Source organism: Erpetoichthys calabaricus, chromosome 10 (assembly GCF_900747795.2).
Source record: "Erpetoichthys calabaricus chromosome 10, fErpCal1.3, whole genome shotgun sequence".
In the NCBI taxonomy this organism is placed as follows: domain Eukaryota; kingdom Metazoa; phylum Chordata; class Cladistia; order Polypteriformes; family Polypteridae; genus Erpetoichthys; species Erpetoichthys calabaricus.
Window position 1 is genome coordinate 118088119 of NC_041403.2, and position 17702 is coordinate 118105820.

The following is a 17702-nucleotide window of genomic DNA, read 5'->3' on the forward strand; positions in this document are numbered from 1 at the left end:
TTTTGTACAGTTACAAAGTTTTGGAAGGTTTAGATCAGAAGCAATACACATTGAATTGTGCCTTAACTTATGTTAGTATTACACACAGCTTTGATGTTTACAGGCTGAACATTTATATTGCCCATGAAGTGAATTGAATGTTTTAAGCATTATACAAAAAAGCATGGACGAGAAGAAATATGGTAAACCATATACAATGTCCAACTCTATGTTCTGTCCACAGTGGACTTTTTCACTGAGCTGAAGAAGTGTTTAACAAAGGATTTGAAGAATGACCGGCAAGCATACCGGCATCTCTCCGTTTGTGCTTTGCAGACCACAGTGTAGTGGCACATGTGGTCTGACCTCCAAGAGGACACCCTACTTCTTTGCAATACTGCATGTATTTTACCACCAAGTGTCCGTTATTCATCCACCCCATGTTCAAACCACATGTACTGTATATAAGTGTACTGATCAATCCAATTCAGCTTGAATTTGTATGTATTTTATACAGCATCGTGAGGAATTAAAAAAAAGGGAACAGAATAGGGAATACTGTGTAAACTGAATGAAGAACCTTGCTAAGCACTTCCTGCAAGAGCCTCATCAAACTTTCACCCATTTTGCTTCTGGCAGTGGTGTCTATTTGCATAAAGTGGTAGTCTGATCTCTCTGCACTATTACAGCCTCAGCCAGGTCATTGGCACTGTTGTGCTGGCAGCGTTCATTTGCTCAACTGCAAGTTGCATTTCACTGTACAGAGAATGAAGAAAGGATGTGGTGCCTATGAATCCCACATTCACGAGAACACTATTAAACATATATCAACAAATAAAAAAGCACCTGTTGCCTAATTTTCTTTTTTTCTATAGCATCACCAAGTTCCAATTAAATCAAAGTGTTTTTGAGATTTTGGTGTATTTAGTTGTTTAATTTGTGGTGTACCCCGAAATACTGATGTACTGAAACGTCCTTTCTTAGTGGATACAGCTCTAGATGTACTATCCTGCCAAATGTCAGCTTTTTAACTGAAAGGAAAATAGTGCTGTTGTTGATGAGTGAGTGAGTAAGTCAGCCTGTCAACTTTGCATCATATATACAAACCTAAGACAGAAGAAGTGATCTGTCGCTTCCTTAGACAGTGTAGTTCTCTGCCATTAAGTCTGAATGGAAAGCAAAGCTTTTCAAAGTAAACCCATATCTATCTATCTATCTATCTATCTATCTATCTATCTATCTATCTATCTATCTATCTATCTATCTATCTATCTATCTATCTATCTATCTATCTATCTATCTATCTATCTATCTATCTATCTATCTATCTATCTACTTCCTGAGAGACAAATTCAGAGCAGGAATAATACTTCCATGAAGAGTGGTCTAAGAATGATGGGGCTGGCAGACACAGTCACTTTCACGTGTGTGTCTGTGTAAATTGAGTAGGTACTGCCTTTTTATTCAGCAGCAAGTATAAACTTTTTTGTACACCTACACAAACACAGATATTTGTTATTTGGTCTTTAATTTTTATTGTATTTAATTAATCCTAAAATGAAATGCCTTCTTTCCATTTTTGAACACTTCATTGGAGTGCTGAGGTTGTGTTTAGAATCCTCCACAATGTTAATAAGATAACTTTGGTAATATTTTCTATTTTTGTAAATACAATAAAATCATATACAATACATGCAGCAGTTAGTATAAGCATCAGAAGGAAAAAATTATTTTTCTGAAAAAAAAAGTACCTTCTCATTAACAACTGGCAGCAGTTTATCCAGCTAAAAGAAAACAAAATGAAAAAATTAATCTTAGATTTTATGATGATTTTGTTGATTACAGAAATGAATTACATTTAGTAAAAATCTTCTTTGTAAAAAAATCATTTAGACATGTTTCAATTTAAAACAGAGATACGACTTATTTTATTTACTACAACATTTCATGCACTTTTCTGGAAAAACTAATGTACTTAAGTGCACAGCAAACAAAAAAGTACCATAAAACTTGGGTTTCACTTCATGTTGAAAGTTATTTACTCTCTCCTTGCAGTGACATTCTGCTGTGACAGGTTCAGAAGGTTTGGAAAGATAAAACATTGCACTAGCACCTACATTAAAATAATTGCTTAAATAAAAATAATAACAATAACAATAATTTGAAACTCTATCTTGTTGCTTTTGTTTCATGGAAGGAAGCTCAAAGAGTAAGCACCTACTGTATCTTGTTCTTATGTTCCACTGGCAGTGGATGCAATTTTAGAGGTAGCTGATTTTAAGTAACAATTGCACAATTACAATGAGACAGAATATGAAAAACCTCTGGAAATTATATTAATGATTTGCAACTGGGAAAAGAAATGCATTTTAGAAGAATATTTTAGAAAATTGTTTAGTTGGTAACAATTTACATGATACTGTGTCTGATTAATTTTGCTTACAATGGTATGGTTTTCATATAAAGATTGACTTCTGTTGCTGGTTTTGTTGCTAACTGAAATAATCTGTCTATCACTAAAAAATAATCAGGATCGACCTCATAATAAGCTAGTGCCGCACTTTCAGAAGTAAAGTAAGTGGTACTTGAAGCTTACATTTAATTTGAAGATACAGCTTATCTCGTAATGGTTTCAATATGCTCCAAGAAGTAGAGCCCAACCTTTCTTCTGAAAATCATGGATTGGTATTAGAGATTCCACCATCTAACTGCTTCAATAAACTGACATTTAGAAGGTGTCAAACAGTAAATTCTCTCTGTCTTCTGTCAGAATAACTTGAAATTTACTACCACAAGATAAATAAACATGGTGGTGGCAAACAAGTAAAAAATATATAAATGAACAGTTACACAAGTAAAGTCTGTCCACTGAATGTTCGTGTGACTTTTAATTAACATACATTAAGCAAGGAAGGGGTTAACTTTGTATTCCTTTTTGTGATATACCTAAACATCAGTCTGGGGACAAACTGGTTTTCTCTGGATTCAAACTGCTTTCTGATCAGTACATGTCTCTAGAACCCTATAGGTAAGATTGATTTGAAGGAAACGTTCCAAGTTTATGACACCTCAAGTTTTAAAGTTTTCATATATATATTTATGTACAGCACATAACAGTTGTGGTAATGACAAACATTTAAACTTGCAATCTGCCTCATTTCTTCTTGTCACTGGTCTAAGGTTTATACTGTAAATTAAACATTTGCATACTTTGTATTCACATTCCCAAAACTAGCACACAGTACATTGTTTCATAGGCAAATGAAGCACAGGTTTTGAAAAGAATTAGCTAGTTTACCATAGGGTCAGTTCCCTTTTCCTCTTGATTATAATTTATTATGTAACAGTTGTTTTCTCCACTTATTTGTTGTACCTCTGGAGAGTGGAATTTGCAGACAAGGAGAGCAAGTAAGGCAGCTGAAAAGAGAAAGAAAAGACAGGAATACTTAAAAGGTAGACCAACCGCAAAAATGAACTTTCTGGCTGAGATTTCATCTGAAGATAGCTCTGGTAATCTGACACGCTGAGCCTGGCCATAATAGCTTGAGGTTCACTATTTGCCAGTGTCAAAGTATGAGATAAGAATATTAAATTATATGAAATTTCTCTGACTCTGAAATTTGCATAACAGAAGAAATACAGACATTATGTTTTGCATCCACACAACCAAAATATGAATGATGGAACAAAATGCAGGTGTCTAAAACAAATGCAAAAATGGCTAAAGATTTCGGGTCTGTGAGCAAATATTTTAGATTTATGTTAGAAAAAATATTTTGGGTTCACAGTTACTGTATATATACATTTATCAATACAGCTTCTGTCTTTGAGATGGATTGAAGATGATGAAGAAGTTTGAGTAATTTAATTTCCTCAAAAATTAGGAATTCTTAGACAATTGTGTTTGGACTGTGGGTAGAAACTGGAGCACTGCAGAGGGTGGGGTGGCTAGCACAAACTCCATGCAGGGAACACCTGGAACATAAACCCCAGTCTCCTTTACTAATAGATAGCAGTGCTATTACTGTGTGGCCCGATAATAATAATAATAATAATAATAATAATAATAACAATAATAATAATAATAATACATCCATCTAGTCATCTTTGTAATCCCCTTATCCAGGTCAGGGCTGTGGGACTACTGGAGCCTATCCCAACAAACATTGGATGCAAGGCATGAACAGCAGCTGGATTATAATAATGGTCTAATAATAATAATATTAATAATAACATCCTCATCATAATAGATGTGCTCAGTATTTTTCATCCATTTAATATATTCATATATTTTTCTGCTACAGGCACGAATAATAATAATTAAAAATAATCCATCCATCTTGCTGACCCACTTATCCAGGGCAGGATCACAAAGTGGCAGGAACAACACAAGGCACAAGTTCATTGCAAGGTGAACACACACACGTGGGTCAATTTATTAATGCCAACTCACCACCTTCACATTTATTGATATGTGTACAAAGTACAATGAAATTCACTTCAATGCCATTGGGTATGCATCTCACCCCATTGGCTTTGTAAAATAATAACACACAAAGTACAGTAGAACACCCTGGGGATTCAGCTTTGGGTTGTCACAACTCCACCTTTGATGGCCACTGAAAGCAGACAAATGATCTTTCCCTCAAGAAAGTAGGACCAAGAATCTGTGATAAAATACTTATTTCTAGTTTCCATTTGTTATCATAAGGATGCCTCATAAATGCAAAAGGCATATTTTCTTAACTCTAAATCTTTGTCATTCTTGGACTCCAGTATCCTAACAGGTGAGATATTTTTTAAATGTAATTAAAAATGCTTCACTTTAGAACACAATTTTAAGTGGCAAATTAAGTGACAGGATTGTGAAGAAATAATTTCAACTTGAAAAATACCTAATTTATCCTTTACAGTAAAAGAAGGAAAATTAAAATGCAGTCTGCTTACCCAACAAAAACAATGCTGCTCCTAGAATGACAAAAATGGCACTGAACCCAATCCCAGTATGCATGGACCTTGTGCAAACTGGAATGTTGCCTGTGCAGTCACACACAATGACAGTTAAGTTCTGTTTGACAGTTTCACCCTGCTGGTCTGCGATTTCCATTTCAAGAACGTAAGTGCCAAGTTCTACTCGACTTTCCTTGATGAGATGTACAGTGTTCCCTGTGAGAAAATTTAGAATTAGGAAAGGTGTAATGATCAGATATGCTATTCAAAAAAAAAGTTACAGTTGGGAAAACATCACAATGTACTCTTGTGCAAACTATAGCCGTTCATGGCTTAATGAAGGCAAATATCTCTTTGACTTCCCTCTATTCTCAGTCCACTAGATTCACCCATCTGTGTTTTGTTTTAACTTTGCTTTAAGATAACAATTTTTTATTGATAGGTAATCTGATTGCAGTACATCATGCCTTTGAGTGCAAAGCAGCAGAGTTTACAGCTAAGGAATATTATTTGCAACCTACCTCTGGTTTGCTTTTAAATCTTATGAAATCACTTGATTTTATCAAGAATTTTACTCTTGGGTTAAAATGTTCATAAAAAGCATTAAGAAAAGTACACAAAGTGACATATAAAACTGATGATTAATAACAATCTGCATGTGAGAGTGCATATAAAATGAAGCTCTAAATATAGACACAATCCCACAGACCAATAGAAAAAGAAATCATTGCAACCTACATTTTTTATCTGTTGAAGAAAACCTTTTTAAAATTAATTCATAATGTTTTACACTCTTACCATAAGTTGAATCAAGTCTCCAACTGTTTTTTAACTGGTCTTTGTTAAGCAAAGTGAATGTAAAAGGTCCAGAGTATGGCTCTTGGTCCTCATCTATTATGGAGATGTTTGCCATGGAGGCTGTGTTCCCCCGGCACATGGTAATGTGAGTGTGGTTAAGATGAGGTACACAATCGTTGACATCCTTCAGGTTGATAACTAAAGTTCCTGTTCCCGTAGCAGGGGGCTTACCTAAGTAAGAAAAACAGTTTTAGACAAATATTTACCATTGCTTGTCACATTATTTCCTACGGAAATGTGTTGTATATTGTGAGAAAAAAAACTACCCAGAAGTAGTTGCAATTCTTATAATAATCAAAATTTCACTTTGCCACTAGAGGACTTCATCATATAATTCAACTGCTCTGATTTTGGTTCTCATTACTTGTATACGTCAGTTTTGTACCCTTTAGAACAATTTAGGCACAATTTTCTTTTGTTATTAATAAGTAATTCTTTTTTTATGTTTTGTGGGTGATGTCATTGAGGTGCCATTTTGTGTTTGTCTTTTGTAATATCTGCTTTGTTGTTGGCAACAGCATTCACTGCCAGTTACATGGTTGATGACAGCACTATACATTGTAACAAAGGTGCTATATAAGCGCCTGACCCGGCACAGAAGAACACAGAGGCATGTAATAAATCAATGGACTTTTATTTTTCTTCAGCCGTGGGGCACGACTTCCCCGTGTGCCACAGGCTCAATACAGTCCCAAAGCACTCACAATAAATCCACAACACTCTTCTCTTCCTTTACCACCACTCCTCCTCAGGCTCAGTCCTCCTCCTCCCGACTCTCGCTCTCGAGTGGTGGTGGCTGGCGCTTTTTATAACCCACCCGGAAGTGTTCCAGGTGCTTGACCACCTGGTCCTAATTGTACTTCCGGGTGGGGCTGTAGAATCGTCCAGCCGGGCTGTTGGAAGGAGACAGCCCCCCCTAGCGGCCACCCCGGGCCCCAACCAAGCTGTGGAGGACTCCATTTCCCATGGAGCCCTGCGGGAGTTTGGGGAATCATCGTCAGCCAGGGAGGCTGCCACCAAGTGCCCTGGGGGAGGTATTGAGCTGTCCATGGCTGCTCCCCTGGAACATACACAGCAGGGGCGTCCCGGCCGGGCATGGAACCCGGCCGTTCATCACAACATGCTGTCATGACTGCCATTTCCATTTAATGATGGTGTCACAGTAATGCAGGCATCCAAGTTTCTGGATTCTAAAACAGACTTTGCACTGCATTTAGTTAATCTAACTCTTTTAGCAAGTCTGAACTTCTGTGTGTGAATTTTGACATTGAATTTGGATGGTTTTTTTTTGGCTCAGCAGGTCTTTTGGCTCAGTACCTTGCTATTTTTGGTGATAAATCTTTTTAATCTCCTGTTCTTGGTGCTTGTTTTTATGTGTGCCTTAATGCAGTGGTGGTAGAACATGAATGATGTCTGATCATGGTGATCTCAGATTGTTTACTGCCAGTCAAGAATTCACTGACAACATTCATCAGTACAGTGAACAACAGAATGAATGTAATACTGACCAAATCATTGAATTGGGGGGGCGGTGAGGTCAAGTGGCCAGCATGATGTATGGTACCAAATCTTGGCTGAATGGTTGTGAAAGTGGGCAGGCACTGACAAATATACTGGCAGTTGGCTAATCCCCTGGGCTTTTGGCTGATGACTTGTAGTAATTCATCTCCATTCATGGCCTTCATTACTACATTTTCCAATGAATGCTTGGCACTGTGAACTGTGTATAAACTGTCTTTGGGCTTCTGCATCTTGGATCTATATCATTGGGACAATGTGTTCTGCTTCTTCCAATGGACTGATGACTTGTTGAATAACATGGAGGTGATGCAAACAATGATGCACACATTCTCTAAAGACACACCACCCCAGAATTTCAGAGGACATAGTGTGGGGAGATATCTACCAGCCAGCTGCATATGCTAATTGTTACATGAATTTAGAATTTGTGAAGATATGTCGAAGATATTCTGGAACTCATCATAAAACCATTCTTATCAACATTGTTTGGTATCATTTTAAACAGAAAAAATCTTATTATATACAGTATGGTTAGTACCTTCAAGGACTGTCTACTCTCAATGCCCAGCACTTTCCAGATAGTGGTAAGTTCTGAACTACATGACAATCAGGCTGGGCTCCAAAGTATGAGACACAACACTAATTTGTAGCCCCATTCTGACTTAAAAAAATCATGTCTTTGCTCTAAGCTTGGAATTTATATTACCTTTTTGTCAATAATTCTCTCCACATGTTTCCATTAACATGTTTTCATGAGCAACTGCTTATGAGTGTAATTATATTTTGTCTCAGGGTGGACTCAAATTGGCTATTCAAGTAACTTAACTTGATCTAATTTTGTTTTTTTCTTTTCTGCTTTAGAATTCAAATGTTTAACCTTTCCTGAATAACTAATTAAAGGTTTCATATCTGAGACTGTTTGTGCTGCAGCCTCATTCTTGGTGAAACACACTACAATCACAAAATATTTGGATCTGAAGAAGCATTCAACACCATGGATTTATCTCTTCCATTGTGAAATAAGACAGTATTTATATTTTTTTTCTAATGAGCAAACTGAAAAGATTGCAATACAGTGTAATTGAGCTGGATATTATGATTCTCTACTGTTAACTGTTCTTTAGTTTTTATTTTCTTTTGAAACTCTGTTTAGCTATTATTATTAGTAGCACTTTGAGCTACATACTTTCATATATGAAAATATGATATATAACTAAATGTTGTTGTTGGTGAAATCACACTAACATAATAATTGTGTTTCATAACTTGTTACTGTATTTTGGTATGTCCCTTTTTATTCCTTTTGTCATTTTGTTTTATTGTCTAATATGAATGAAGAATAAACCAGGACTTAAACCATAACATCATGGAACATTTTACAAAGCCCCAGCAAGCGGTGTGGCTTATTTTGACATGGCTGCCGGTCACCTCTACTACTTTTTCTTGTTTTTATACTTTTCTTCATTTGTCTAGGTTCTTCTCCATCATAAGAGTACTAAGAATTTAATTTAATTTAAAGTTACACCGTTACTTACCATTATCAATAGCATATAGAATGGCTGTGTATGTATTATTAATAACAAAAGGAGACTCTCGATCCAGTACTTTGATTGTCTTGATTTCACCAGTTTTAGGGTTTATAGAAATCCAATTAGCATCATCTTTTGCAACTGAGTACCTAAAGAATTGAGAAAACAAAAATGCATTTATTTAAGGACTACTACATATACTCTAAACCCTATGTACCTGATAGAATGAAATTTTATTTTTATGCACATTACTTGTACAGTAGTATAACTACTTTTTCAGTGGGTCAGCTTTGGGTATGAAGCTTTTCTCCTTTTTATTTTAAAATGGTTGCTTTCCTCCATATATTATCATTAAGGGGTTAAGAATAGGAAAACAGATGAGGAAAACTACAAGAGAAAAAAAAAAAAAGAAATCTCTACATCAGAAAATGCCATTAGAAATGTTCTAGCAGGTGTAGCCAGCTAAACCATGTACTCTGCGGCTATTCTACTGGCAAGAGTAAGAAATGTGTTTAGAAAGACCTGCTTTAGAGTTAGTCTTAGTACCTCCTCCCTAATGGCCACAGCAGGGGCGCACAGGGTAGGTACATTGCCAAAATGCCTTGAAGATCAGTTCAGTTTCTAATTGGAATCAGTAAATGGGCAAGTCTGTCCTTCACCCACTGCTATGGCCCTGAGGTGAGAGGAGTATGTGCTTTGATAAGAACGACAGATTCAGTTTTTTAAGTTTCTTGTGCTTTTTTACCTCTTTGTCTTTTTCTTATTTTGTAAAGTAATATCTGGAGTGATAGAAAAGCAGCTTCATATATTACTTTCAAAAGCAGCCCAGTTAATGAGGGCAAATTAGTCAGTTTAGACTGCTTAAGTGCCTATCATTAATACCAGATTCAATGGTTTGACGGGGGTTGACAACTGGAATAACTATGTAGTGAACTCAGACTCACATACTTTACATTTATGTTGAAAATCATTTCTAATTGTATTATTGTGTTTATTTCATTGGGTGTTTGACTTAGCACAATCAGTATATATTAATTAAAGGTTTCATTAAAGGTGATTTCTATGAGATTTCAGTTTTTTCACCACTTACATTCAGCACATGTAGACATATGAAGAGTTTGGAGTATATTACATACAGTAGCTATAACAAAGACACAGAAATAAAACAAAACTCCAGCTGTTTTCAAGGACTTAGTTTACACCATAGTCAAATAATTCTGTTTGTACTGTGTATGGCTCATCTCAGTTCTTTTCTAAACTCTGGATTCTACATTAGTCTCTCCATAACTCCTGGAGATTTCTGTGTTCTTCATTGATCTTGTATCCAAATCCAAAAGGACACATACACTCATATTTAAAGTAATTTCTCCTGCTGCAGTCAGTAAGTGAAGAAGAGTAACATGGCTCAATGATACATATGCTGTATGTGATTTGGATGGATAAAATATTTGTTACTGCCACTAAATAAACTAAAACTAGAAATTAAACTAGAAACTTACACAAAGTCATTTATAAGTCGATCATCCTCGTCTCTAGCTGTAAAAGTGTTTAGGAGAGTCCCAACTGGGGCATTTTCTTCAAGATGAATTTTATTAATAGGTGGTACAAAGTTGGGGGGGTCATTGACATCTTGCACTTCAATTAAAAGGTTGTTTCCACCACTGCGAGGTTCTATATAATTGTCAAGTTGCCAAAGACTGTTTGGGGTCCTTTCCTTCACCTTGCACCAGAAGTAGGGAGCTTCATTCTCCACTTTGTAATTGAAATTGATGTTTTTTGCAGTTTCATAATCTAGTGGCTATAGAACACAGAAGAAGAAAATAGCACGGTGACAGAATTAAAAAAAACACAGTTACTGCCATTTCATCAAATCTACAGTCTTTTGAGCAAGCAATCCCAGCTTTTCTAACTTTACAAAATTTCATTGCCATATGCACAGTAGTCTCCCTTTACCTACGTTAAATTTTAAAAATCAGAGAATGTAAATGTCAAGTCACATACTTATGCTTCACTGTAAAAAATCTAGCCTGAAAACTGTTAACACTTGTTCACGGAATACGTGATGTGGCAGACCACCTTACCCAGCCGGGATGCCCCGACCATGGAAGGACTGGAGGAGAGAGTATTTTCAAGAGATCATTTCTCCCCAGGACTGGCAGAGGGCAGCCCCCTTGGATTCCATGGAAGCTCAACCCTGCTGGGGCCCGTGGCGCCTGGACACTTGCAGGGCCCTATTTGGCAGCACTTCAGCCACTACCGGAAGTGCTGCCGGAAGAAGCTCGTTGGGCACCAGGACTTGTGCTGTGGAGTGCAAATTGTAAATAAACCATGTGCTGTGTGACAATTTATGTCCTACGTGCCTGTGTCGGGGTTAGGGTGGCTGTACGTGCCCCACGGCATCACAATGTATGTTTGATATGTATAAAGTACAGTAATCCCTCCTCCATCGCAGGGGTTGCGTTCCAGAGCCACCCGCGAAATAAGAAAATCCGCGAAGTAGAAACCATATGTTTATATGGTTATTTTTATATTGTCATGCTTGGGTCACAGATTTGCGCAGAAACACAGGAGGTTGTAGAGAGACAGGAATGTTATTCAAACACTGCAAACAAACATTTGTCTCTTTTTCAAAAGTTTAAACTGTGCTCCATGACAAGACAGAGATCACAGTTCCGTCTCACAATTAAAAGAATGCAAACATATCTTCCTCTTCAAAGGAGTGCGCGTCAGGAGCAGTGACTGTCACAGAGATAGAGAGAAAAGCAAACAAATCAATAGGGCTGTTTGGCTTTTAAGTATGCGAAGCACCGCGGCACAAAGCTGTTGAAGGCGGAAGCTCACACCCCCTCCGTCAGGAGCAGACAAAAAGAGAGAGAGAGAGAGATAGAGAGAGACAGAGTTTGTTTTTCAATCAAAAATCAATACGTGCCCTTCGTGCTTTTAAGTATGCGAAGCACCGTGCAGCATGTTGTTTCAGGAAGCAGCTGCACAAAAGATAGCAACGTGAAGATAATCTTTCAGAATTTTTAGATGAGCATCCGTATCGTCTAGGTGTGCGAACAGCCCCCCTGCTCAATCCCCCTACGTCAGGATCAGAGAAAGTCAGCGCAAGAGAAAGAGAAAAGTAAGCTGGGTAGCTTCTCAGCCATCTGCCAATAGTGTCCCTTGTATGAAATCAACTGGGCAAACCAACTGAGGAAGCATGTACCAGAAATTAAAAGACCCATTGTCCACAGAAACCCGCGAAGCAGCAAAAAATCCGCGATATATATTTAAATATGCTTACATATAAAATCCGCGATGGAGTGAAGCCGCGAAAGGCGAAGCGCGATATAGCGAGGGATCACTGTAATTGAACTGGTTTTGATACAAATTACAGAAAGTGTAAATGTTTACTATAAAACAACAATGTTTGAAAATCTTCTGCTGTATTTCTTGGAAAACTGCTTGAAAAAAACAAGAATATGATCTCACTGTGAAAAAAGTAAACTGCCATTCTAACATTAGTTCCATTTATCTATATATACAACTTAGAATGTCTGTGTGTCTGTCTGTATGTTCCCTATACAATCCTAACCCTTTGACTAATCTGGACCAAATTTTGCATAGCTGTTCTCTAGGACCATAAACAACAAGGCAGACCACTTTAGAACCCAAAATTGTGACCCTGGGGCTCCCAATGATTTTCTTTTTTTTTTTCTCCTTTGTGCTACAGTTTGAACACCAGTGCTGTCTGCTGGCTCAGAGAAAATGAAACATCCAAAGAAACTGAATCCAGACTAGCAGACAAAATGACCAGAACTTAAAATTACTTAACCTGGGCAACACTGCATGCTGTTTCTATCTATTGTAATATAAAATGGAGTATCCCGCGCTTTTGCAAGGGGATGTTGGGTGAGGCTTAATCGAGAGTGGAAGCATAGGACATCTCAAGGAAGAACTGAAGTTCTGTTGTTTAAATCCTGCTTTGTTGACTTTTCATCATAATTTAAGGACTATGAACTGTCCACCTCGAACTAAAAGGATGAGTGAGACATAACAGCATTCATGGTTTCAACACAGCAAGGAGTTACCACAACTCTGGAATCCAATCAGACCCAAAAAGAACAAATTCTCAACTCACGAGAGAAGAGACACTGATAGAGAGACAATATGGATAATGCAAGGGACAGCTAGTAATAACAACAGGGTCACCATTTAAAAACACAAACTTTGCTTTCTTTTTTAACCCATTCTACAAATATACCTGGGCAAAGCTGGGTACTTTAGGTAGTTCAAATAAATCCAGTTTCCCACTGTTACCTTTAGCTTAAGCTTTATGTAAAGCTTTTTAGGAAATGATTCAAAGAAGCAATAGATTGGCTAAGAAATAGGCCTCACTGTGTCAGTGTCCTTAGTTCAAATCCCAGCCAGGTCTGTACACAGCCTGCACATTTACCCCATGTTTGCAAGGGCAGTAACACCTTTTTGGGTATTTTTGTTGTTAAAGTTTGCTATACATCATCTTTTGGAATGTATTTTGTAATGTATATAATAATAAAATGTATTGCACTTTTAGTTTTATCCTATATACTGCTTGGGAAAAAGGAAACAAAATTTGTGCTTAAAAAAATCACCAAATGAATGATCACCAAATCTCTCATAGATTTCAAAATGATTACACTCTGTATTTCCTTCTTTTTGTGCATCACCTGTAGTTGTGTCAACTCTACATTGCTGTTTCTTAACACTATTCTTAGTACCCCATGCATCCATCCATCCATCCATCCATTCATCTAGCCATTCATTACTGCAGACCTGCTGTATATTCATATGGTTTGATTCCCTTATTTCTCAAAATTGTATTATGTTGTTAGTAAACCAAATACACAAAGACACAGGAACTATGGAACGATGCTGGATGCTGGCACATGTATAACCTTAGGTATACTTCCCTTGAAACTACAGCCATGCTACTGTGTGTGTGTATCTAGACCCTTTAGAAAATTATTTCACAGATGCTAGGCATGTCTGAGAAACATATGTCTATCTGAAAAATTTAAAGACTGCAATTAAGGGCATGCATACAATACTACAGTGGGTTTGTGCCAAAAGGGGAAATGAGTCCATCAACAATGGAAAAATTCATGGCTAAACATAATACAAAAAAAAGACCAGCAATTAGTATTTTCCGGATGGGCAAGATGTTGAGCGAATCCACCACATGGAAATAGCTGGAATATGAGTAGTATGGTCAATTGGAAAGCTGGTTTGTGGATGTGTGTTAAGTCACCTATTTAGTAAAAAATACTGTACTTCATTGCTCAAAAATGTGACTTTCTACTGTAAATAGAACCTTCAATGGTAACTATGTGCATGTCATTTCTGTATTTGACTTCATTTTAAAGAGCATAACAATTACTATCATTAGTAGTACCATTACTGACATAAAATTTGGAATAATTCAATGTTTTCATCATTTAAGTTTACTACAAAAAGAAATTACAATGAACTAAAATTAGAAATGTACCCATACCTTGATAACCATCAACACTCCATCGTTTGTCTTTGGGTCAGTAGTGAAGTTGAAGTTTTTATTTTCATTTCCCCGCTCAATGATGTATTGTGCTCTCCAAGCTGATGTAAACGGCGTGTCTTTGTCATCCACTTTAATTCTTAAAATCTCTACATTAGTCTCTCGTTCATTGACCTTCACTTTATTATTCTTTCAGAGACAAAATGAATAGAGTCAGGTTAGTCAGAAACAGACAGCACCCTGACTGTTCATAGCAAGAACTCCAGAAACAGAAACACCATCTATGATACAGTGTATTGTACAGTATGTAACTAACTGAGGAGGCTTAAAGATTGCAAAGGCCAATGTCTTTAAAAACCTGAAATTCACATTTTTGCATGTTTTCTTTGTAGCGCCAACAATGAACTGATACGAAAGAAAGTACTAGCTCATCAATGTTTATTTGGCCAATATTGGCAGGGAAGCACAAATAACAGGAAAAAAATAAAAGGTATTGACCCATTCCTCAAATTTCATTTGGTGCTTAGCAGTTAACAATGTTCCTCATCTTGGGGCACAGATGATAAATAATCAGGTAACAGAAAATAAATAATACAATTGTACAGACACTGACTATTGTGACTGTACAATGGTGAAGATCATATGGTTCATTATGCAAGGACAAATAATTAGGAATACAGCAGTGAACAATCTGGAATATAACTCTCAGAGGTGTTATGTTATGGGTTCATTCACCTGAGGGGTATGATGGTTACATTAGTTATTTTTGGAGCAATACATTTGCTATCATTATGAGATTTAAATGACCCCAAATAAACATTTTACTGCTGGAAATTCTCCATTAAATATAAATAATAAAAATTGCTGGCAAGCAGGTAATAATGCTGACCAAGCAGCTTTAACCAAATAAAAACAAAAATTCTCTACAAAGCAACAAGAACCAAATTATTTTTATATTTAGAATAGCAGAATTTTAAATATGCAATATACAGTGCATCCGGAAAGTATTCACAGCGCATCACTTTTTCCACATTTTGTTATGTTACAGCCTTATTCCAAAATGGATTAAATTCATTTTTTTCCTCAGAATTCTACACACAACACCCCATAATGACAACGTGAAAAAAGTTTACTTGAGGTGTTTACAAATTTATTAAAAATAAAAAAATTGAGAAAGCACGTGTACATAAGTATTCACAGCCTTTGCCATGAAGCTCAAAATTGAGCTCAGGTGCATCCTGTTTCCCCTGATCATCCTTGAGATGTTTCTGCAGCTTAATTGGAGTCCACCTGTGGTAAATGCAGTTGACTGGACATGATTTGGAAAGACACACACCTGTCTATATAAGGTCCCACAGTTAACAGTTCATGTCAGAGCACAAACCAAGCATGAAGTCAAAGGAATTGTCTGTAGACCTCCGAGACAGGATTGTCTCGAGGCACAAATCTGGGGAAGGTTACAGAAAAATTTCTGCTGCTTTGGAGGTCCCAATGAGCACAGTGGCCTCCATCATCCGTAAGTGGAAGAAGTTCGAAACCACCAGGACTCTTCCTAGAGCTGGCCGGCCATCTAAACTGAGCGATTGGGGGAGAAGGGCCTTAGTCAGGGAGGTGACCAAGAACCCGATAGTCACACTGTCAGAGCTCCAGAGAGGTCCTGTGTGGAGAGAGAACTTTCCAGAAGGACAACCATCTCTGCAGCAATCCACCAATCAGGCCTGTATGGTAGAGTGGCCAGACGGAAGCCACTCCTTAGCAAAAGGCACATGGTGGCCCACCTGGAGTTTGCCAAAAGGCACCTGAAGGACTCTCAGACCATGAGAAAGAAAATTCTCTGGTCTGATGAGACAAAGATTGAACTATTTGGTGTGAATGTCAGGCGTCACGTTTGGAGGAAACCTGGCACCATCCCTACAGTGAAGCATGGTGGTGGCAGCATCATGCTGTGGGGATGTTTTTCAGCGGCAGGAACTGGGAGACTAGTCAGGATAAAGGGAAAGATGACTGCAGCGATGTACAGAAACATCCTGGATGAAAACCTGCTCCAGAGCGCTCTTGACCTCAGACTGGGGCGACGGTTCATCTTTCACCAGGACAACGACCCTAAGCACACAGCCAAGATATCAAAGGAGTGGCTTCAGGACAACTCTGTGAATGTCCTTGAGTGGCCCAGCTACAGCCCAGACTTGAATCCGATTGAACATCTCTGGAGAGATCTTAAAATGGCTGTGCACCGACGCTTCCCATCCAACCAGATGGAGCTTGAGAGGTGCTGCAAAGAGGAATGGGTGAAACTGGCCAAGGATAGGTGTGCCAAGCTTGTGGCATCATATTCAACAAGACTTGAGGTTGTAATTGCTGCCAAAGGTGCATCGACAAAGTATTGAGCAAAGGCTGTGAATACTTATGTACATGGGATTTCTCAGTTTTTTTATTTTTAATAAATTTGCAAAAACCTCAAGTAAACTTTTTTCACGTTGTCATTATGGGGTGTTGTGTGTAGAATTCTGAGGAAAAAAATGAATTTAATCCATTTTGGAATAAGGCTGTAACATAACAAATGGCGGGAAAAGTGATGTGCTGTGAATACTTTCTGGATGCACTGTATACTGCTTTGTTATACTAGTAAGTTTTGTGCTACGATGTAACATATGGGCAGGAATGTTTCTTTAAAAGAAATAAGAAGTTAAGGTTACCCCAAAAAATGCAAACTCCTTGATTTCTGGTAATTCAAGAAGCTTGCAACAGACTTGAACAACTGCATTCAATTTTTAAACAACTTAAGATTTGTCTTATCTTGAAAGCTAAGTGTTGAAGTGGGAATTTGGAAGAATCAGGCTGATCAAGGTCAACAAAGTTGCCTCTACATGTTACAGTATCAGATCTACACACATGTCATTTTTCAACAGCCAGGGTACTACAGTGTAATTCTACTGTATTAAAATAAATTCAGCTTGGCAGGTATTGTAAATACAACTTGCTAGCAATGCCTGCATTTTTGGTGTGATAGGTGCACCACTATGTCACAAAGAACAAAAATATAGTGTTCATTTTATCTCCCTATTACAAAATTCTTTATATGTCAAAACTCCATTCTCCCTCCTACCTCTGCCAAAATGGCTTCTGCCCCCCGCCCCCCAACAAAACTTTACTGCTCCCTGGGGCAAATCTCCATCCTCCTTCCTGCTTCTTTTAAAACAGCAATCATTGCCTCTAACAAAACACCTGCCTCCTTCCTGCATCTCTCTGCTCCCTCTTACCAATGACACAAAAATGAGAAAAACGCAAGTTGGACGCTTTGGAATTGGTGTGGTAGGCATCAATCATTTTTACAATGACAGTAGTTAACC

At 37.5% G+C, this 17702-nt stretch overlaps 2 protein-coding genes across 2 annotated transcripts in view; both read right to left on the reverse strand.

Moving 5' to 3' along the window:
• LOC114659356 (proteasome subunit alpha type-7-like) overlaps positions 1-17702 on the reverse strand; it is a 592565-nt gene that overhangs the window by 333835 nt on the left and 241028 nt on the right. The window lies entirely within an intron of this gene.
• LOC114659359 (cadherin-like protein 26) overlaps positions 1-17702 on the reverse strand; it is a 67906-nt gene that overhangs the window by 12183 nt on the left and 38021 nt on the right. The window contains exons 7-13 of the mRNA XM_028811802.2: positions 14353-14541; positions 10337-10635; positions 8844-8986; positions 5728-5958; positions 4927-5145; positions 3278-3396; positions 1731-1763 (exon numbers count right to left, since the gene is read on the reverse strand). Coding sequence (XP_028667635.2) covers positions 1731-1763; positions 3278-3396; positions 4927-5145; positions 5728-5958; positions 8844-8986; positions 10337-10635; positions 14353-14541 — 1233 coding nt within the window. The remainder of the gene's footprint in view (positions 1-1730; positions 1764-3277; positions 3397-4926; positions 5146-5727; positions 5959-8843; positions 8987-10336; positions 10636-14352; positions 14542-17702) is intronic.